The sequence below is a fragment of the Hippoglossus hippoglossus genome, chromosome 17, assembly GCF_009819705.1.
Source record: "Hippoglossus hippoglossus isolate fHipHip1 chromosome 17, fHipHip1.pri, whole genome shotgun sequence".
In the NCBI taxonomy this organism is placed as follows: domain Eukaryota; kingdom Metazoa; phylum Chordata; class Actinopteri; order Pleuronectiformes; family Pleuronectidae; genus Hippoglossus; species Hippoglossus hippoglossus.
Window position 1 is genome coordinate 20,561,276 of NC_047167.1, and position 18,251 is coordinate 20,579,526.

At 43.6% G+C, this 18,251-nt stretch overlaps 1 protein-coding gene across 2 annotated transcripts in view; it reads right to left on the reverse strand.

Moving 5' to 3' along the window:
• st6galnac5a (ST6 (alpha-N-acetyl-neuraminyl-2,3-beta-galactosyl-1,3)-N-acetylgalactosaminide alpha-2,6-sialyltransferase 5a) overlaps positions 1–18,251 on the reverse strand; it is a 38,150-nt gene that overhangs the window by 10,971 nt on the left and 8,928 nt on the right. For both annotated transcript variants that reach the window (XM_034614622.1, XM_034614621.1), the window contains exon 3: positions 3,242–3,654. In XM_034614622.1, the coding sequence (XP_034470513.1) occupies positions 3,242–3,654 (413 nt within the window). The remainder of the gene's footprint in view (positions 1–3,241; positions 3,655–18,251) is intronic.

The window sequence follows — 18,251 nt, forward strand, 5'->3', positions numbered from 1 at the left end:
TCCTGGCTTCAGTGGCTGTCTTCTCAAAAACAGGGCCTGAGATCCAGCTGGGAGCAGGAAGACGGATTGATCCCTGTGAAGGAGACGGAGCTGCTTCTCCTGTTTGCACAGTTTTGTTCTGCAAATCTTGCAAAAGTGCCAATTTAAGGAGCAGCTCAACTGTGTGAGTCCTTCAAATCGTATTTTCAATTTATAAATCAGATCGTTTCAAAAAATCCTTTGACACAAAAAAGAAGAATCAAGAATCATCTCGTCCTCTGGTTCCTCTTTCACGGAACCAAATAGTGCTTATTAATATAACAAATTGAATACTTGATGAAATTAGTGGACTATTTAAGGAATAAAGCTGTAATTAAAATGAGCAGCTGATTAGAGAGGAGGGTGCTGCTGTGTTTCTAAAGAGCAGGAGAAAAGTCATCGAGCTCATTATAACGGTTGTTACACGACTGCTGGGAGCTAAAGGTCACATTAGTTCAAGCTGAAACACCTGTTGAACATCATTATCAGTGCACGGGGAAAACACACACACACACACACACACACACACATAGAGAGACACACACACACCCGACATGTTCAACCTGAGTGACTCCAGCGATTAGAGGTTGTTCGATGTTTGTTTTATGTTTCTTTGATTTAAGGACCTTCACTTTTTCCCAAGGTCGTCTGCATCTGCCTCGACTGTCACAGTCTGATCCCGGCTCCCGTGTCTGTTGCATCACTTTTTGTTTTGCATTCCTCAGGGTGAGACGGGGCGAGAATAAAGCTGCCTCGTGTGCCGCGTCTCTCTGAGCATATTCCTTTCAACCACAGTCCCTTTAATATACATCTCCTCTGAATCCTCCTCTCCACCGGCAGCAAACCCTTTCCTGCATAGATTTGGTTTTTCATTTTGAGTCCAATTTGCCCAATTTTCTAGTATTTTCCTTCTCGTGGTTGTTGGCAATGTCGGAGTTTTATTACTTTATCATAAAGCAAGAGATTTTAATAAATAAAGAGAAGAGGTTTGGGTGAAGACTTGATGTAGTCACGTTACCATTCAAATAAAGTGCACATTTAAACTGAAATCCAGAGGAATAAAATAAGAATTAATGGCTGTTATGTGTATAGATATATATTTGGTTCACATATCAGCTGATTCACTGAAATGAATAAACAGCTGGTGGAACCAATTCTCTGGTCCAATTAATTTAATTAAATTAATTAAAATCCCCCCCCCCCCCCAGTCAGACCTCAAACAATGGAAAATGTGGGAAATATTACATTAATTAATCTATTTTTTTATTTCATGTATTAATATGAGGAGTGTTAAAGTCTTCTCATTGGTTTTATTATTCATTTAGTTTTTTTTAGACGCCCCCGATTTCCAATCAGCCTAAAGCATGAAAACTTTTTGGTGATATCTTGTTTTCCAAATTACACATTTCTCATTTGTATTAGTTTATTAAAAAACTTTGGTGACGTCTTATTTTAGTTTTTTTCAGCCCAGGTTTGCCGACCTTCAACCTGAGCAGTGGTTTAATCAGCCAGGGTAAGTGTGGGGGGGGGGTGTATGACCTTTAAAGGTTACTCTCTTGACTCTCTTCACATCCTAAATATAATTCTTGGACCTTTGATGAACACAAGCCCTGGTGTCAGAGTTTCAAGTTTCAATAAGACGAGATCCGGGACCTGGTCACTCTGGACCTTCGGACTTTATACGATATATAAACTGACCCGGCAATTTATAAATATAACAAATAAATAACTCAGAAATACAAAATGTTTAAAACCTTTTCTGCATTAAAAGAAAACTAAGAATGTATTGTAATAGCTTTTTATAAGTCTTATAATATAATAGTTACATCTCCTTCAGGGTGGACCCCTCTGGCTCTATATGCTTTCAGGTCACGGCCAATGAAAAGCCCACACAGCTGTTACGTGTCATCACAGACGAGTGTCATGGCGACTGTCAAAAAAAAAAAAACTGACATGTGTGTGATCCATAATTTAGTGTGGCCCTCAAAGGATGTTCTCACAATTGAAATGTCCCTTGATAGGTTCTTGAAAGGTTCTCCACCACTGCTCTGGATCTGTTTCATCCCTGGTTGATGATGTCCTGCTGAAGCTGTGAATCTTTCTCTGAGCTGAGGAGTCTCTTCTCTTACATACATAAAAAATATGTATATATTAAATAGATTTACTGTGTAAGGGATCAAACCTGTGACATTGTGCTGACAGAATGATTTGGACCATGTAACTCACACAGTTTCCTCCTGCAAACCAAACCACGACTCTGTATCCACTACAAACCAGTGCTCCACAGTAGAGCTGCTGGTGATTATCATAACGCATTACGCAAACATAAAGCGCTGAATGGAAAGAGAACGTTTCAGAAGCTAATTTGGCTTTAATCACCAGCGCAAGCTCGTTGCTGCTCGGCAATTTAACAGAGGGGATGCAGAGGGGTACCTGCTTTTCATTGCTCCTCCGCCAGTGTGATTAAAATGGGTGGATGCAGCATCACCCCACACCATCTTAATTACCTTCACTGAAATGGCATAACCCATAATTACAATTACATGCTTGCAGGGTTGTCGATCACGCAGTTGATTGCGCAGAAACTCTACGGTTTTAATGCCGTTCTCCCACAGGATCCGAATCCTTAAAGACAACAGGAGTAATTTTAAATATTAGGTGAAGAATACTGTGGTTTTCTGAAGGTGCAGCACATTTTGCACGCTGGTGGCCTCCTCTAAACTTTTCTCAAACATTAGAGAGATACAGATTTAATGCATTTGGGTCTTATTCGTCTTTTCTAATAAGCTCCACGGAGCAGAAATGACCAGAAGCTGCTCGCTCACTGTAAACATCTATTTACCATGACTGGAGGTGCAGATTCTGAAGGATGAATGTCTGAGCTATTCTCCAAATCCTCTATTCTGCAATTCTCCCCCCTGACGTGTATCTTAAGCTGGAGACAGATTCAGTCACTAGTGACACCGCAGACAAAGGCTCCGACGACACGAGGGAAAGACAGACACTGTGCATGTGTAGATGTGAGGTGGTGTTTTCATTGAGCTCTAATAATGCCGGGGCTGAGAACTCCATCTTTTGAGCCCTTTAACCCTGTTCGGCTCGGGAGAAGCTGTTGCAGGAGCAGAAACTTCTCGAATCCCTCGGAAACTTCACAGCTGAGAAAACTCTGATCCTAGAGCCGGTGCATGCACAGTATTACAAAGTATCGGAGCAGCAACTTCACCTGTCTTTGCCCGTCTCCCTCTTGAAGAGCTCGTCAAACTGCAGCATCTTCTGCCAGGAGATGATGTAGACCTTGAGTTTGGGCAGCACCTGGTTCATCAGCCGCAGGTTGTTGTACACCAGGCCCTTCCCGTCGCGCCTCATGTAGCTGCTGGGGCCCCAGAAGACGAACACCGTGTCCTGGCTGGCGTTGAGCAGCTCGTGGCGACTCCGCAGGACCCTCTGCATGCTGGAGTGAGCGATGACACGCAGGGAGGTGCGGCGGCCGACGTCGCAGGCGTAACCCCGGGCGGTGGGCGCGTCATTCATGCGGATGACGCACTCGGCCCGATCGATCTCTTCACCCCTCCCGCCTCCGATGAGGTGACCGGAGCTGGTCACCAGGGCGCAGGTCTGGCAGTGCATCCGCAGAGGCTGATCGAAGATGGCAGGGGGGGGGGGGGAGAGAAAAACAGGAATAAGTAACCGCAGAAGAAAAATACACTTTCTCTTAAAAATAGCTTCTGCACATCCAAATATTTGGCTGCCTGATCCCTCGAGGAGGCACCGGCAGCACTGCCAGGAGAATTTTTATGTTAGCTTTGCATCATATTTATAATAAAAAACCCACAGACTTTTTTTCAGAAGTCAAAAATGCTCAGAAAGTTGTGTTTATCCCCGGTTTATACAGAATATGCAAAGGCAGACAGAAATGCACACCTAAGGGAACTTTGGTGAAAAAGCTTCACTGTGTGTTTGAGGCAGAAAATGCTTTGCTGACAAATGGATACCGACAGAGCCTCTCGGGTATGTGTAGCTTGTCATATTGCTTTGTGATTGGTAGAAACCCTGAGGTCTTCCAAAAAATTCACCTTAAATCTTTCTCCAGCTCGCACACAACAGAGGAGAGTGTGTCTGTGTGTGTGTGTGTGTGTGTGTGTGTGTGTGTGTGTGTGTGTGTGTGTGTGTGTGTGTGTGTGTGTGTTTACCTCCAGAACTACAGCTTACAATTCATCTGGGTGCTTATTAAATATGAAGCTATAAAGTATTTAGCATAGAATATACTGCCCACTTTATCAGGAACATCATACTGATACTAAAGAGCCTCTGTTTGCTCAGTTCTCTGTGGCATGATGCTGAAAACTGGTCAACGCATCACATCATCTCTGCAGATTTGTCTGCTGCACATTCAGGCCGTTGATCTCCTGTTGTACCACATTCAAAGCTGTGTTATTGGATTCAGATCTGGTGACTGGGAAGTTCACCGAACTCATTCTGAAATGCCTTTCTGCTCACCCCCCCCCCAGTTGTAAACAGTGGTTATCTGAGTTACCATTTCTATCAGCCCCAACAGTCTGGTCATTCTCTCCTGACCTCTATTATTAACACTACGTTTCCATCTGCACAGCTGCTGCTGCTCAGGATGGATTTATATTTTATTTTTTGCACCATTCTGAGTAAAACCTCTGGAGCCTGTTGTGAATGGAGGAGATCGGTTTCAGAAATAGTCAAACCAACAATCCCACCAAAAATCCATCATGAGGTTTGAAGTGAACATTAACTGAAGCTGCTGATTGGATCATGTTATACTGATAATACCATAATACTGGATATATGACGAATATGTGAATGAAATCCCTGCAAATCCTTTTCAGAAAAGGGAAGATTTTGTTTTCTTATCCTATAAAAGAGACTTACTATCATGTTCAGTGATTGGAAACAAATAATCAATGCATCCAAATAAATTTGAAATGATAAAACAACATGAGATAATCCCAGAAGATGAAGCCTTAAAGATGAATGAAGATAAAACATTGTACTGTAAAAAATACCTCCACCTTTGCCAGATTAGGCTTTTTTTTTTTTGACATCCTCACTGATTTCTCAGGGAATAATTAATGGATCTTCATGAAATAAATCAGGCATATTTAGGGGACTGATTTCTGTGAGTATGTTTATTTGGTGCAGCTTTTTTGATTTAACTTAGGAGGATATGCGATGGTATGCTGTTCTAGTTGAGTTATAATTTATCATTTTAAGCAAAAAAGTCCTCTGGTTCCCTTTTCCGATTTATTAATATTTGCATGTTTTTTGTCTTCTGTGGTATTAAATTGCATATGGATGTAATTGCATATGTTTTATAGACCAAATCAGTTAAATAAGAAAATAATCGCTAAAGGAAAACCAGACTTGTAGAGTCAGATTTGTGGCTGTTGTTGATGATTCAGTTATATTTACGGTCTCACATTTGTTCGTCTAAGTTGTGGTTCATTAAGTATGTGACCTCTTTTTCAGCATGATCATTAACACAGACCTATTTGTGTTGTGTTAAACTGCTCTGCCTGTTGGTGTGTGTGTGTGTGTGTGTGTGTGTGTGTGTGTGTGTGTGTGTGTGTGTGTGTGTGTGTGTGTGTGTGTGTGTGTGTGTGTGTGTGAGGCTCCTGCACACAAACATGGTCATGTGTGCGTCATGTGGGTGTGTCTGGGATTTTCCGTGCTTGCACACAAACCCCTGCACTGAAAAATCAATGACACACATACCAGGACTGCAGAACCCTGTAATGTGCCCTGAAATATCCCCCAGCAGAAATATGCTGGTTATTTATGGTCTCATAGCAAAAAACAAATTTACATTTTCATTGCATTAACAAGAACAAATGATTATAGCAGTGTAGTGTGTGTGTGTGGAGTTGGAAGATGTGTCATTATCATTCTCATCTGCTGACTTTGACTTAGTGGCAGATTACCAGCAGAACAGACTCATCTGGTTAATGAGACTTCAAGGAGCAGGAGGGGAGGGAGATGGAGGGGCGGAGACGGGGAGGGAGGGAGAGAAAGGGAGACAGAAAGAAGAAAAGGAGGAGTGACAGAAGTGATACAAACGAGTAAAAAGAAAGGATGGAGAGAGAGATATATATATATATATAAAGGCGGTGAGAGCCACCTCTGTGCCACAGTGTTTGATGAAATGTTGAGCTAATGAGGTCCTGGCGGTCTACAACATCACCAGCAGCAGCAGCGGCAGCGGCAGCAGCAGCAGCGGCAGCAGCATCCATTCCTCCAGTCTCCCCCTGCCTCTCCCTCTCCCACCTGGCAGCGCCTTGACAGCCAATCTGGCAGTAGAGCTACGGCACCAGTGGAGCAGGTCAGAAATCCCATTTTCTCGCAGGGGCTTTTAAGTGGCTCCACAGACCCTATTCTCTCTTCCTCTGTCTCACGGAGAATTTAAGTGGGCCTTTGCCGGCCAGAATTGGCCTCTTCAGGCAGCTTGGTCAGGCTATTACCAAGAAATGGGCTGGACGGTCTGGAGAAGGCTCTCCATTTCAGCCAGGATTATGTGACCCGTCCAACACGGCGGCTCGGGTCCAGACGATGGAGTCGAGGTCGAGGCCGTTTGTGAAGGCAGCGTTTTCTCAGCAGCGGCTCGGAGAGATTCCTAAAAACTCACATTTGTCCTCAACAAACCTCCCAGGAAAACTGTGCTCTGCTTAATGATTCATGCAATAAATGGTTCATAAGACACATCTATCATTTATGTATTTTGGAATCGCTGGCTTTGTTCTTTCCAAAAACGGAGAAAAATACCTTTGATCAAAATGAAAAGATCTTCCACATCTAAACTGTGCGTGTTGAGTATTTTTATTTTTATTTAATTTATATTTAATTCAGCAGTTTGTCTCGTTACGACACGCGACGCCAAGCTTTGAACGAGATGATTTCTCCAGATAAATAATACATTGTTATTACTGCTGGGCTTTTTCTTTTCTTACTGGAGGTTTTAAAAATAGATGTAAGAAGGAAAATAAAATTACAGTTATCAGGAAATGTTCTTCAGGAGCAATTTTCCATTGTGTAAACCATTATCAACATGCAACAGGATTCTGTGTTTCTTCTACAGATTCATAAATGGAGTCAAGTGAAAGGGAGATTTATCTATTACTTGCCTCCCTTGCAGTTTGTGTGTGTACATCAGTGGTGGAAAGTAACTGAATACATTTACTCAAGTAATATACTTAAAGTACAGTATTTATGCTACACTTGATACTTCTACTCCACTACATTTTAGAGATAAAAAATATTAAAACGTAAAATATAACCCATCCCAAGTGTGCAGCCCTTTTTTATGTTTTCAGATAATCTGTGAGTTGTGAGCTGTTTGTCGACTTTGTTTCAGATTATATCAAATTACTAATCAAAGCACTAAATGCTTCAGTTCTAGATTCTTGTTTGAAGATGTCTTTAAAATGTTTTGCCCAGTATTGATAAACATAGAAATAGCTCAGCTACATTTTCCCGTTTCACAGTGAGATCCTCAGCCTAAGAGAGATGAAGAGTAACCTTGTCCCACTTGTGGCAAACACCAGGAGCCTGCCCTGGTTTCATTAAGCCCATCCATCCATCCACAGTGGCCTAGTAAAGAACAAAACCTCCAACACGCAGACAGAAAACCGCCCGTCGCATCTGCCCCTGACATTGAGGTCTGCCCTCCACTGTTTCCTCATTCCGTCGGCATCTGAAGCCTCCTCTGCTTGAGCTCGTCCTTCATCGGGCTGCATGAACCATCAGCGGCTGCCCACTGCGCACACCCTGCCTGACTCCCTGACCCGGGGAGAACATGGCTGTCAGAGCAGCGGGGATTAACCTTGAGAGATAGTGGAGGGGATGATGGGGGGGGGGGGGGGGTCGTTCCCACACCACCTGGGGAGGCGGTATCCTTGAGAGAGGAGGGCAACGGGGTGGGTGGGTGGTTCGTGTTACAAGATGGACTCCGGGTGTCTATTCAAGTGTAGAGTAAAGATGGTGTTTTGCCATTTAAATTGTTTCTCCAGTGTTATTAGGCTGTTTGGGGACATCAGGAGGCTGCGATTATTGAGTGGCATCCGGAGACTGTGTAGTAGAGTGTGTAATTAAACAACAGGGAGGAATCAAACCCCCGGAGGACTCACATAATCACACATTGTTACGATGTGATTGTAATTGGGAAAGATCGTGCAGTTCGGCCGACCTGATTGGCTTCGTGGTCAGCCCTTCACTGCCCATGGGTAACACGTGCACTAATTGGTGGTTAAAACACGCATGGCACCAAATCAGCTTCACTTCCTCACCCTGTCCCCCCCCCCCCCCACTCCCTCCTTCCCCAACCGCCTCGGCCCCCTGAGGGAAAAGCCATACTTACGCTGCAGTGAACCTTTACGCTTGATGCATGCCATACTCCTCCTGAGTGGAGAAATAGCATTTGAGTGTTGTTATTGATTTCGTGTGGGCAAATGCAGAGGGATCGAGTGAGGGATCGAGTGAGGGCTTAGTGAGGACGCTGGGTCTCTGCAAGGGAGCGAAATGGAGGATATGGCTGGTAAATGCGCGCGTTGAGAGGCGGCAATCATCCAGCCCAGCAGGTCGTTGTCTGGCTGTCTGGTATTGCCCAGAGATACCACAGCAGAATGGAGCGTTTTCAACCCCCTCCAGGATGACCTTTAGGCTTGTCAAAGAAATCGTTGTTTTCTATAGTCTCCTCGGAGAGACGGCTTCTAACCACGGTCAGAAATCAACAGTGGCTGGAGGCACCTTGCAGGGTTTTGAAAAAAAAACGAAAAAACAAGGGGAAATTCTGACCTTATGTATATTTAAACTTTCTGTTACTGAATGCCAACCTGCTCGTGTGTTGTTGACTGTTATGAATACAGCTTTTGTCCTTCATGGTCCTGACTGATGGGTCATATTTTCTTGTGTTATAAAATCAGAGCAGCAGCCAAGACACAGCCTGTAGAACTGCAAAATATACACAGACAATAGAAACGAGGCCGAAGCTCGATATTTATTTGACGCCAGGTTTTCATAGCTCCATATCAACCATGTGTGTTAAAGGTAATTCATCCAATATCAATCAATTAACAATTGACAGATCCGAAATACAGAGAGATTGTCACTCCGCACCATGAATGTCAATGGTCCCAATAAAAGCAGAGTCACTGGATCATTATAGTCAGGAAGCGTTCTCTGGAAACCTTGAATTTCTGCACAAAATCTTCAGTGCACTTTATCTATGGCAGAAGCTGGGGGGGGGGGTTACCCACAGTAGAAGCAATCTACCGATGTTATGCCGAGTTCTGCCACCTGCAGAGGACGGTAAAGACTTTATGGATGTTATGATTGGTTATTAATGTGGAGAGAGAGTGACAAAGATCGCTTCACACAACTCTACAATGAAGCAAGGGTTTAAAACTGATTTTTTTTTACATGTTAAGGAGAAGTGGATCATTATGAAACTGTGGTTGGGCAATTTTGTGAAAAACTGCATCTGGAAAATTCAACAGCAAATGAAAGCTGGAGTAATAAATACAACAATCTATTTAAGAAACAAATAAAAAGAACCACAATCTTCTGGAAAGCCTGTTGTGTCTAATTGTGTTGTAAAGTTAAAACACATCTCACTGGGATTCACCGAGTGTATTATTCCTCCACTCATTATATTTGCATGTAAAAAAGGACCATTAAAAAACACTCTAAAATCAGATAAAGGGACAAAAATGCCCTGTGGAAAAAGTTAATTTCTTCAGCTGCTCCCTGCTGCGAGAGCCAAAATGTGCAATTTATGATATGAGATGATTAAAAGAGAAAAAGGAGAGGTGGTGTAGGGGGGGGTGGAAGGAGAAATGCAGGGATATAAAGAGTGAAAGAGCGAATGAATAGAAAATGAAAAGAAACAAAATTAGGGTCGATGGCGGCGGAGGGACAATGGGAATGGGCTGAAAGAGCACGGTTACCAATTAGAGATAAAAACTCAACTGCAGTGGCGGAAGAATCAAACCTGTTTCTATTGTGCTGATGAGCATTAGGACACAAACACACACACACACACACACACACTGACTCACACACTGGCAGTTGAGTGCCGCAGGGCAGAGTCAGTGGAGGAAGGCCTATTTGGAGCTGTTTGTCCGGCATGCACGTTTGACCAGTCATTAGAGGGAGCTGCTGAGGACTAATGAAGACGAGGAGACGAGGAGGAGGACGAGGAGGACGAAGACGAGGAGGGAGGGAGTGGATCTGGAAACACTGGCAATTAGGGATTGGAGCGGCCAGCAGTCATGCACCAGGTTGACAGCTCCTGCTGCTCCGATGCTCTGGTCTTAATTAGGGCAGAGTTTTCTGTGAGCACCTTGAGCAGACGGCCTCTTTGATGGAGGGCAATTATCTACTTCAGGAAGAAGAAAAATCACATCTGACCCAAAAAGAAGTGAATGAAAGCTCATTGATGGGGGTTGATGGTGTGTATTTTTGTTTTTGGGGGGGGGGTTAAGTGGCATGGCTGACGATGTAGTTAAGAGGGCACTGGTTGAAACAAGAGCTGATATCATCAAGTGCGTTTGAAGAAGAGGAGGAGAGATAGGCGGCGGAGCTCTGATCTTCAAAGCAAGCAGGAGTGTAAAGAGGGCTCTTCACTCTGTGTGTGTGTCTGTCTGTGTGTGTCTGTCTGTGTGTGTGTGTGTGTGTGTGTGTGTGTGTGTGTGTGTGTGTGTGTGTCTGCACGTTTATGATCAAAGTAAAAGTGCACGGCCATTGGAGAGAGATGCAACAGTTTAGAGGACATCAAACTGAGTGTCTCTCTCAAAGAACCACCCACCCACCCACCAATACACACACAAACACACACACACACACACACACACTGCAGCAAAATACCATCTGCAACTTTTGAGGAACAACTGCATCGTACAATTAACTTGACAACCAGAAGAATTCAAAGACAAATTATGTGTGTTTTTGTTCATTTACGGATGAGGACTGATGAGGACTGTTGTTCACACCTAGTGACAAAAACATTGACGAGTCGAAAAGTCGAAAAATGACGTGTAAAACAAAAGCAGCTTGGATACAGCTTCCACCGGCAGCCCTTTGAAACCTGGTTGACAAATTGACGTCTCTGCAGTCAAATAAACGGATCAATGTCTAAAGCTGCGTGTAAGGAGACAGAGTTCTCTTTGCAGCGAGTTGTCCACAGAGACAGGAACAGTGATGCATTTGCTAATGGGTCTTGAACCTTGTTTTTAATTTCCAATGGGAGATATCAATGGTCACAGAACAGACCTAGAACCGATCGCAGCAGTGAAACGTGAGACGCAGATTACAGAGTGCAAACAGAACACAGAGAGTAGTTCTTGTTCTTATAGAGAAAACATACTGCACAGTTCACATCAGCAGCAAAAGTTGATCTAACACAATCAGACTGATGGAAAACCAAGGAAGATGACAGGCAGCTGTCAGTTAATTAAGAATTAAGACTAGAAAGATCAGTGAGTGAAGCACCAAGCGCCTGTGCCAAGGCCCAACAGTTCCCTTGAATCCAATCAAGCTGCACCAAACTGCACTAACTCATCCTCTAAATATGCCTGTTTTTTTTATTTCATCAAAATCCCACAAATTGTTCAGTAAAAATGTTTTTAAAAAAAGGCCCTTGTAGTGTTAACGAAAGTGAAAGAAAAATCATCTCCCACGAAATCGAATTTGTTCTGTCTTGGAAAATCCATTAAGTAATTTTTGCGTGATCCTGCTGCCAAAAAAAACAGCCAGAACCAAGGGTGAAAACATAACTCCTCTGGCAGAGATAAAAGTGGAATTCAACAGTCGAGCTTCGTGAATGTTTTACACAAACAACAGTGGTCGTATGTTAAAACGACCCGTGCTTCTGTTTCTATCTGATAAGTGGCCTCGTGGGCTCAAATAATGCTTCTGATCATTTGTTCATGTAACAAGCGGCTGCCCCTAAACTCGCACTAAACTACATCACCGTCCTTTAAATAAAACATATGATCATTGCACCTCCAAAACACAAACTTTTCACGAGCTCATAAAAGACTGTCCTCTTTATGTTAAGCAGTAAAGACCTAGGGCGATGTTATTCCACTGCAAGAAGTATTAATGAGTACGACTGAAAACACCACCACTGCATTCATCATCTTTACCGCTGATCTTTATCTTTTCCCTGCTGACATTGGGCGAGAGCAGAAAACCCACAGAGACACAGGGAGGGCAGGTTCAAACCCAAAACCTGAACAGATCCAATAGATAGATCCTATTTCTCTTGATTCTTATTTTTGGGGAAAAAACCCAAGATAAAAACCAGAGAACATCAGAAATCGAGTTGTAGCATCATCTCCGTGCTTGAATACACGGACTGCATTTCAGATACAGGTGTTGTTATTATTGTGTCCACCCACATTGAATCCCCAGCTCGATTTCTGTCTCACACTCATCTCCCATAATCAAAAATGCCCTCGTCTCCAAAACACCTCTGCAGCTGGTGTGCAGCCCTGAGGCCAAGACTCTGCGTCATTAGACCAGAACTCTCCTCACCACCTGCACAGAAAAGGTGAAAGGAACAGTGCTTCACCTTGTTCCTTTCACCCCTCTCTCGCTTTTCTCCTGGATAAAAAGTGAACCTCCTCCTCCTCATCCTCCTCCTCTTCTTCCTCACCTCATCCGGTGTGGATGACCCGGAGAAAAGAACAAAACAGCTCCTCTCGCTGTGAGTTTTCTATTAGTATGAGAAGCTGGAAAGATCGGACCCCGGCAGCCCAACGTGTCAAGCCAGTGGGAGAGTGCAGACAATCGGGTTGCAGCTTGTTACAACACAAACTCCTTTGGCTTAATTGGCTCCATATCTGACTTGTAGTCGCTGGTGCAACGCCGCAGCCACTGCTCGTCCCTGTAACCTCCGCCCAAACAGAGGAGGAGGGCGACCGCTGTGACAACCACACAGACACATCCCTGTAGGTATGATTGCTTTGGCATGAATACAAAAGATGAGGAGCAATTTCAAAGAATCTCTCCTTCTCCCCCCCCCCCCGTCTTTTTTTTTTTGCTCTGAAATTGCAGCCGTGGGAGGCGAGCGGAGAAGATAAGAGGAGGAAAAAGCCAGGAGGAAATGACAGGGGTACATTAGGAAGAGAGGAGGGGGCGGGGAGAACGATGGGAGAAAAAGGAAAAAGAGATAGAGGAGCTGGAGGGAGTGAGAGACAGAGGCGGGTCGAGGGGGGAGTGAAATGAAAGGCAATCTGATGTGAGAAAGAGGAGCAAGGAAAAGGAGTGGCTGTCAGAGACAGTAGCAGTAAAGAAATGTAGGGCGGGACCTTCACAGAGACACGCTTCTTTGATGAGGAAAACTTCGAGTCGTAACACTTTTCTTCTTCACGGCCTCGCAGCGACCTGATGGGATCTGATTGGGTCATTCTGCGAACACAAAGCCGCCGCCGCCTCGCAAACATCATTAGAACATCTGCTAGCTCTCTGCGTCCAGACGCCCAAAGTCAATTCTGTGTTTCACATTTACAAGGGAGCTCAGGGCAGGTCTTCATCCGGGCGCCGCTTATCGATCTTGCCGGGCTGATATGTTCACGTAATCCTCTCCGATCAGTGGTCGGGAGCGATAGGCACGGTTAACGCTCGGGCACAGCGTGCTAAACAATGGAGTGAATCAATAACCAGCAGATGATCTTGTTAAGAGAAATCTGGTGGGAGTAATGACTCGGGAGGAGACGTCTGAGCGCAAGGTGTGTGCCACCGTTTCATTTTTCACATCACGTCCACAGCTGCACTGCAAAAAGTCCCTTTCTCTGCACAAGACACAGCCGGTTGAGAACGAAGCTGGAAGATAAAAGGTGCAGCGTGATCCCGGCGTAGAGGCGAAGATATGCATGGGTAGGGACAGCGGGAGGGAATCTGAATGTGGCATTCAGACGTACTGTTAACCGTCAAACTCGAGATGACAAGTTTACCGCGAACAAGGGCAAACAAGCAATTTTCACACCAACGCAAGAACTCCCGTCTTCCAGACTGGAGACTGCCTGTTAAATCTTGGAGTGTGAGTGTAATAAATCCCGTCGAACCCAATCCCAAAGGAGCAATTACTGTTGTGTTCTCGCAATATCACAACAAGCCCATGCAAAAACAGAAAGAAGACATCAATAATACATCAATAATAGTCCGGTCTCTGTGCGGGGGAAGGCTGTGCTTCCCTCTGAAAACATTTTCAATAGTAAAATTCTATTTGGAGTGTGTCCATTATGTGTTGGAACGGAGGATAATGAGAAACGGTTACCAAAAAGGGTGTGTGTGTGTGTCTGTGTGTGTCTGTGTGTGTTTGAGCGAGTGTATAAAACACCAGCTGGCAGTGACAACACTCGTCGAGCAGAGAGAATCTCCTGGGAGGAGAAAGTTTTCATTTTGGCAAGCAGGACACGTGAGTGATGCTTTCAATCACTGCGCTCGTGCACATTGTTGTTTCGGGGCATTAATTTGTCTGTGAAAGGAGGAAATGAAATAATTACATTTGCTAAATATAACTTTACCCAAGTTCAGGTGGAGTATTTCCATTTTTACCTCCTCAAAGGAGGTTATGTTTTCAGTATCAGCAGGAAACTACTCATAGATTTTGTTGATGGGTGTGGAATGAGAAGGCCCCAATCCGTTTTGGAATTGATCCGAGTAAACTTGTGGATTCTGGATTTTTCTTTGTACTTTCAAACTTTCAAAGTATTGTCCCTCAAATTAATACATGAAACAAAGTGTGATTAGTGCTCGTTTGATGACATCATCCTCCCGGGCCATCGTTTTTTTTGCAGTATAGTTAAATGGCACCGGACTCAAACATCTGCCGCACCAGTTGTTTATCTCGATGTTCCTCTCTCCTAATATTTATACACAGATATTCTTTTTCCTTTTTTCAGTTAAAGTTGGCTCCACACTTGGATGGAAACTTGACTAATGAGCTGTTGTTGTTGTTGTTGTTGTTGTTGATTCAAACAGGGATTTCCCGAAACTTCAAAGAGGTAAATTATCCGATACTTCACAAAAAAAGCAAAAATTAAAAGTCCAGAAAATGCAGATTTGTGCAGCAGGACTTTGTTTGTCGTCACTCGGCCGTTAATCATCTCAACCCCTCAGATTTATCATGTGGCGCCTGAACCTTGGGACCTGACTGAGTTCAGAAACTAGCGACAATTCAACTAACTACAGTATTAAACTTCTGCTTTGATACGTCAGCATTAACAATCTAAAAAAGGCCATTTACACTAATATATCAGATACATGGGTTCATTTCTGCAGAGCAAACACTTCAAAGACACTGAGGACATTTACTTTTAAGGGAACATCTTTACACCGTGGATCCTTTTATTTAAAGTAAAGGATCTGAGTTTCTTTCCGCGCTGACTGTGCAAATGCCAACGACTAATTATTAACAATAATGTTTAGAAGCCCGTCTGCATGACAAAGCTTTCTGAGTCCAACCCAAGGAGACGCAGGTGCAACTCAGGGAGAGGAGGAGATGCTGGTTTATGCTTTTTTTCTTTACGCTGCAGTACCACAGACACAGACTTTCAATAGAAGGGCGCTAATGAATGAATCACAGTGCTAATGTTTAGTGCCAAGGTAATGCCTATTCATTTACTTAATGGATACGCACCTGAGATGCGATAATAGCCAAACCGGTGATTAGGAACATGCATGTGAGCTTCACACAGATTGAGCTTCACTGAGAGAGAAATGGTTCCTGCCAGCAGCTCTGGATATGAATCACATCAGTAAATGGCTGTTTGGGGGGTGTTGTTGTTGTTGTTGTTGTTGTCGTTGTTGTTGTTGTTGTTTGGTTATTTTTTTCCAGCTTTTCTCCAAGGTGATAAGCCTCCCCCACAAACACAGGGCTCATTAGTCTAATCCTGAGTGGATTCTGTCTAGCAGGAATTCAAAGAGACACAAACAATGCCCACATGCATGCTAACAGCTTTCTGTCGGGGGGGGGGGTGCTCCCACACTGTTTTATCACTTAATGAGCCCCGACCAGCCCCGTCCACGTTATCTCCCCGATGAAGAGGAGGTGAGAGTCTCACGGCTGCAGCGGCGGAGGAAGAATTCAGAGCCTTTTACCGAGCAGAAGCATCAGTGCAGCGACGGACAAATACTTCAGTACAATAAAACATCCTGCAGTTTCATACAAAAGTATTATATATTACATCATTCCATTGCTTTCCCTGATAAATACTTTTCCATTCCAGCTTGTAGAGATTAAACTAAATGTTGCAAAATTTGTTCAATGGTTCCCATTATGGGATTGAACCCTATGAGTTACCAGTATTATTTTCTTAAATGTCAATGATTCATGAGATGTCGTATTAAACCCTTATCACAAATAAATGGAATTGAGGCGTAATATTTTACAGTTTATTCTTAAACTTAATTATAAATAACTGTAAATCTGATCAATCTTCTCTGCACCGTTTATCCTAAAGCAACATGACATCAACACAGAAACTGATGTGTGTGTGAAAGGCTCATGTCTGTTTTTTTCTGTTTTTGTCAAATTTAGGATTACACTACTAACTGTTTATTATCCTCCTCCTCCTCCTCCTCCTCCTCCTCCTCCTCCTAATCATCATCATCAAAAGGCAGTTTGTTGCATTATTAATGAGGTGATGATGGAAGACAGAATTAACATTGTGATTACACGCAGAGGAAATCTTCAGCTCATAAAAAGACACTGTAATCCTCTGCATCTGTTCATGTTATCAGCTGTAGTCAATGGTCTTCATGCCGTTCTTCTTCTTCTGTGTCAAAATGACTACATTATTTTTTTAAATCCAAAACTTTCTTCTCAGCTCAGAGTTTGGAAACTTACTTTTGTGGAGTTTCAAACGTGACCACGAGTAAATTTGGTTATTTAGGGACGTCTCAGTGGCTTAATAAAGGAAGAGTCAGCAATTTGAATCCAATACACTTTGTCAAATTCAGTTAATGTCTATTGGTCGGCTAGCTTTCCGCTCGGTGTGTTCACACCCCTTACACCCCTGACACTGTAGAAGGGAAACAAACAAAGTGGCTCCACACATTACTCTTACAGCCAATCAGCAACAGAGGGCATTCGTGTTCATGCATAGGACGAAGGAAAGAAGAGGAGAAGCGGCGACGTGGGGAAAGTGGACGGTGATGGTTACTCTGGCACATGCTGACGGATAGTGCCGATTCAAGGATTTACCATCGGGAAGGAAGAGGCGGTCTTTCCTTAAATCGCTGCCAGACCGTGTGGAGCCTTGAGTGGGATTGATTGGGCGAAGATATCGACAGTGAGGTTAAGGCGAGCGCGTGGAAGGAATGTCTGCCGGCGACGGTATGACGGCAAACTCCACAAAGTAATGTACCTGTGGTTTAGCTCAGGGGCACCTGCAGAACTTCCACCGGTAAGGACGCACAATAAAAGGCATTGACGTCACAGGACTATACAACACAAAGAAAAACAAGGGGATAGTTTTAACTCCACGCTGTCGAGCCGTTGCCCTGGCAACACCCGTCCATGAATGTGGGGGTGGGGGGGTGGAACTTTTGAAGGAGCAGCGACGGGAGGTGTTGTTTGTTTTGCTGGTGAGTTGAAATAACAGTGTTTCCACAGAATCACTTGCTCCCTCAAAGTAAGACGACTTCATCCGTCTGTTGATCTTGACAGAAATAACTGCAGTTTGACTCGAGTTTGTTTTACTCGCCTCAAAAGAATCTTCAAACAAGTCGAGCTGCTTTCGAAACAAATAGTTAATCCCCGCTGACATGATCGGGAAGATAAACGAGTGCCGCTCAGAATGTTTAATAAGGACTTAATTTCTGCTGCTTTTGTGTTGCTGGGAAACAATGCATTTCGTTTTTATTTTATTGTTTAAAAAAAATTTAAGTGGCCTTTTTTATTTTCAAGTAAACGGCCTGCCGTCTCGTAACGAGCATGAATCAATTATCTCAAAACACAATTCATTGATTCTACAAAGAAGCTGTAATTTACTGGATCAGATCTTTTCTCAACAAAGGTTCACTTTGCTTTGCAGTAGCACAACAGAACAATACTTAACTTTACGTGATAGAACATTTTGATCAGTCCTGAAATAAGTGATTCAAATGTATCCTGGGTGTTTTTTAGTTTCTTCCCTGTGTCAGTGTGGAAAGTTTACGTTAATCTCACAAACTTTTCATAGCACATCAGGAAAGAAGTGGGGGAG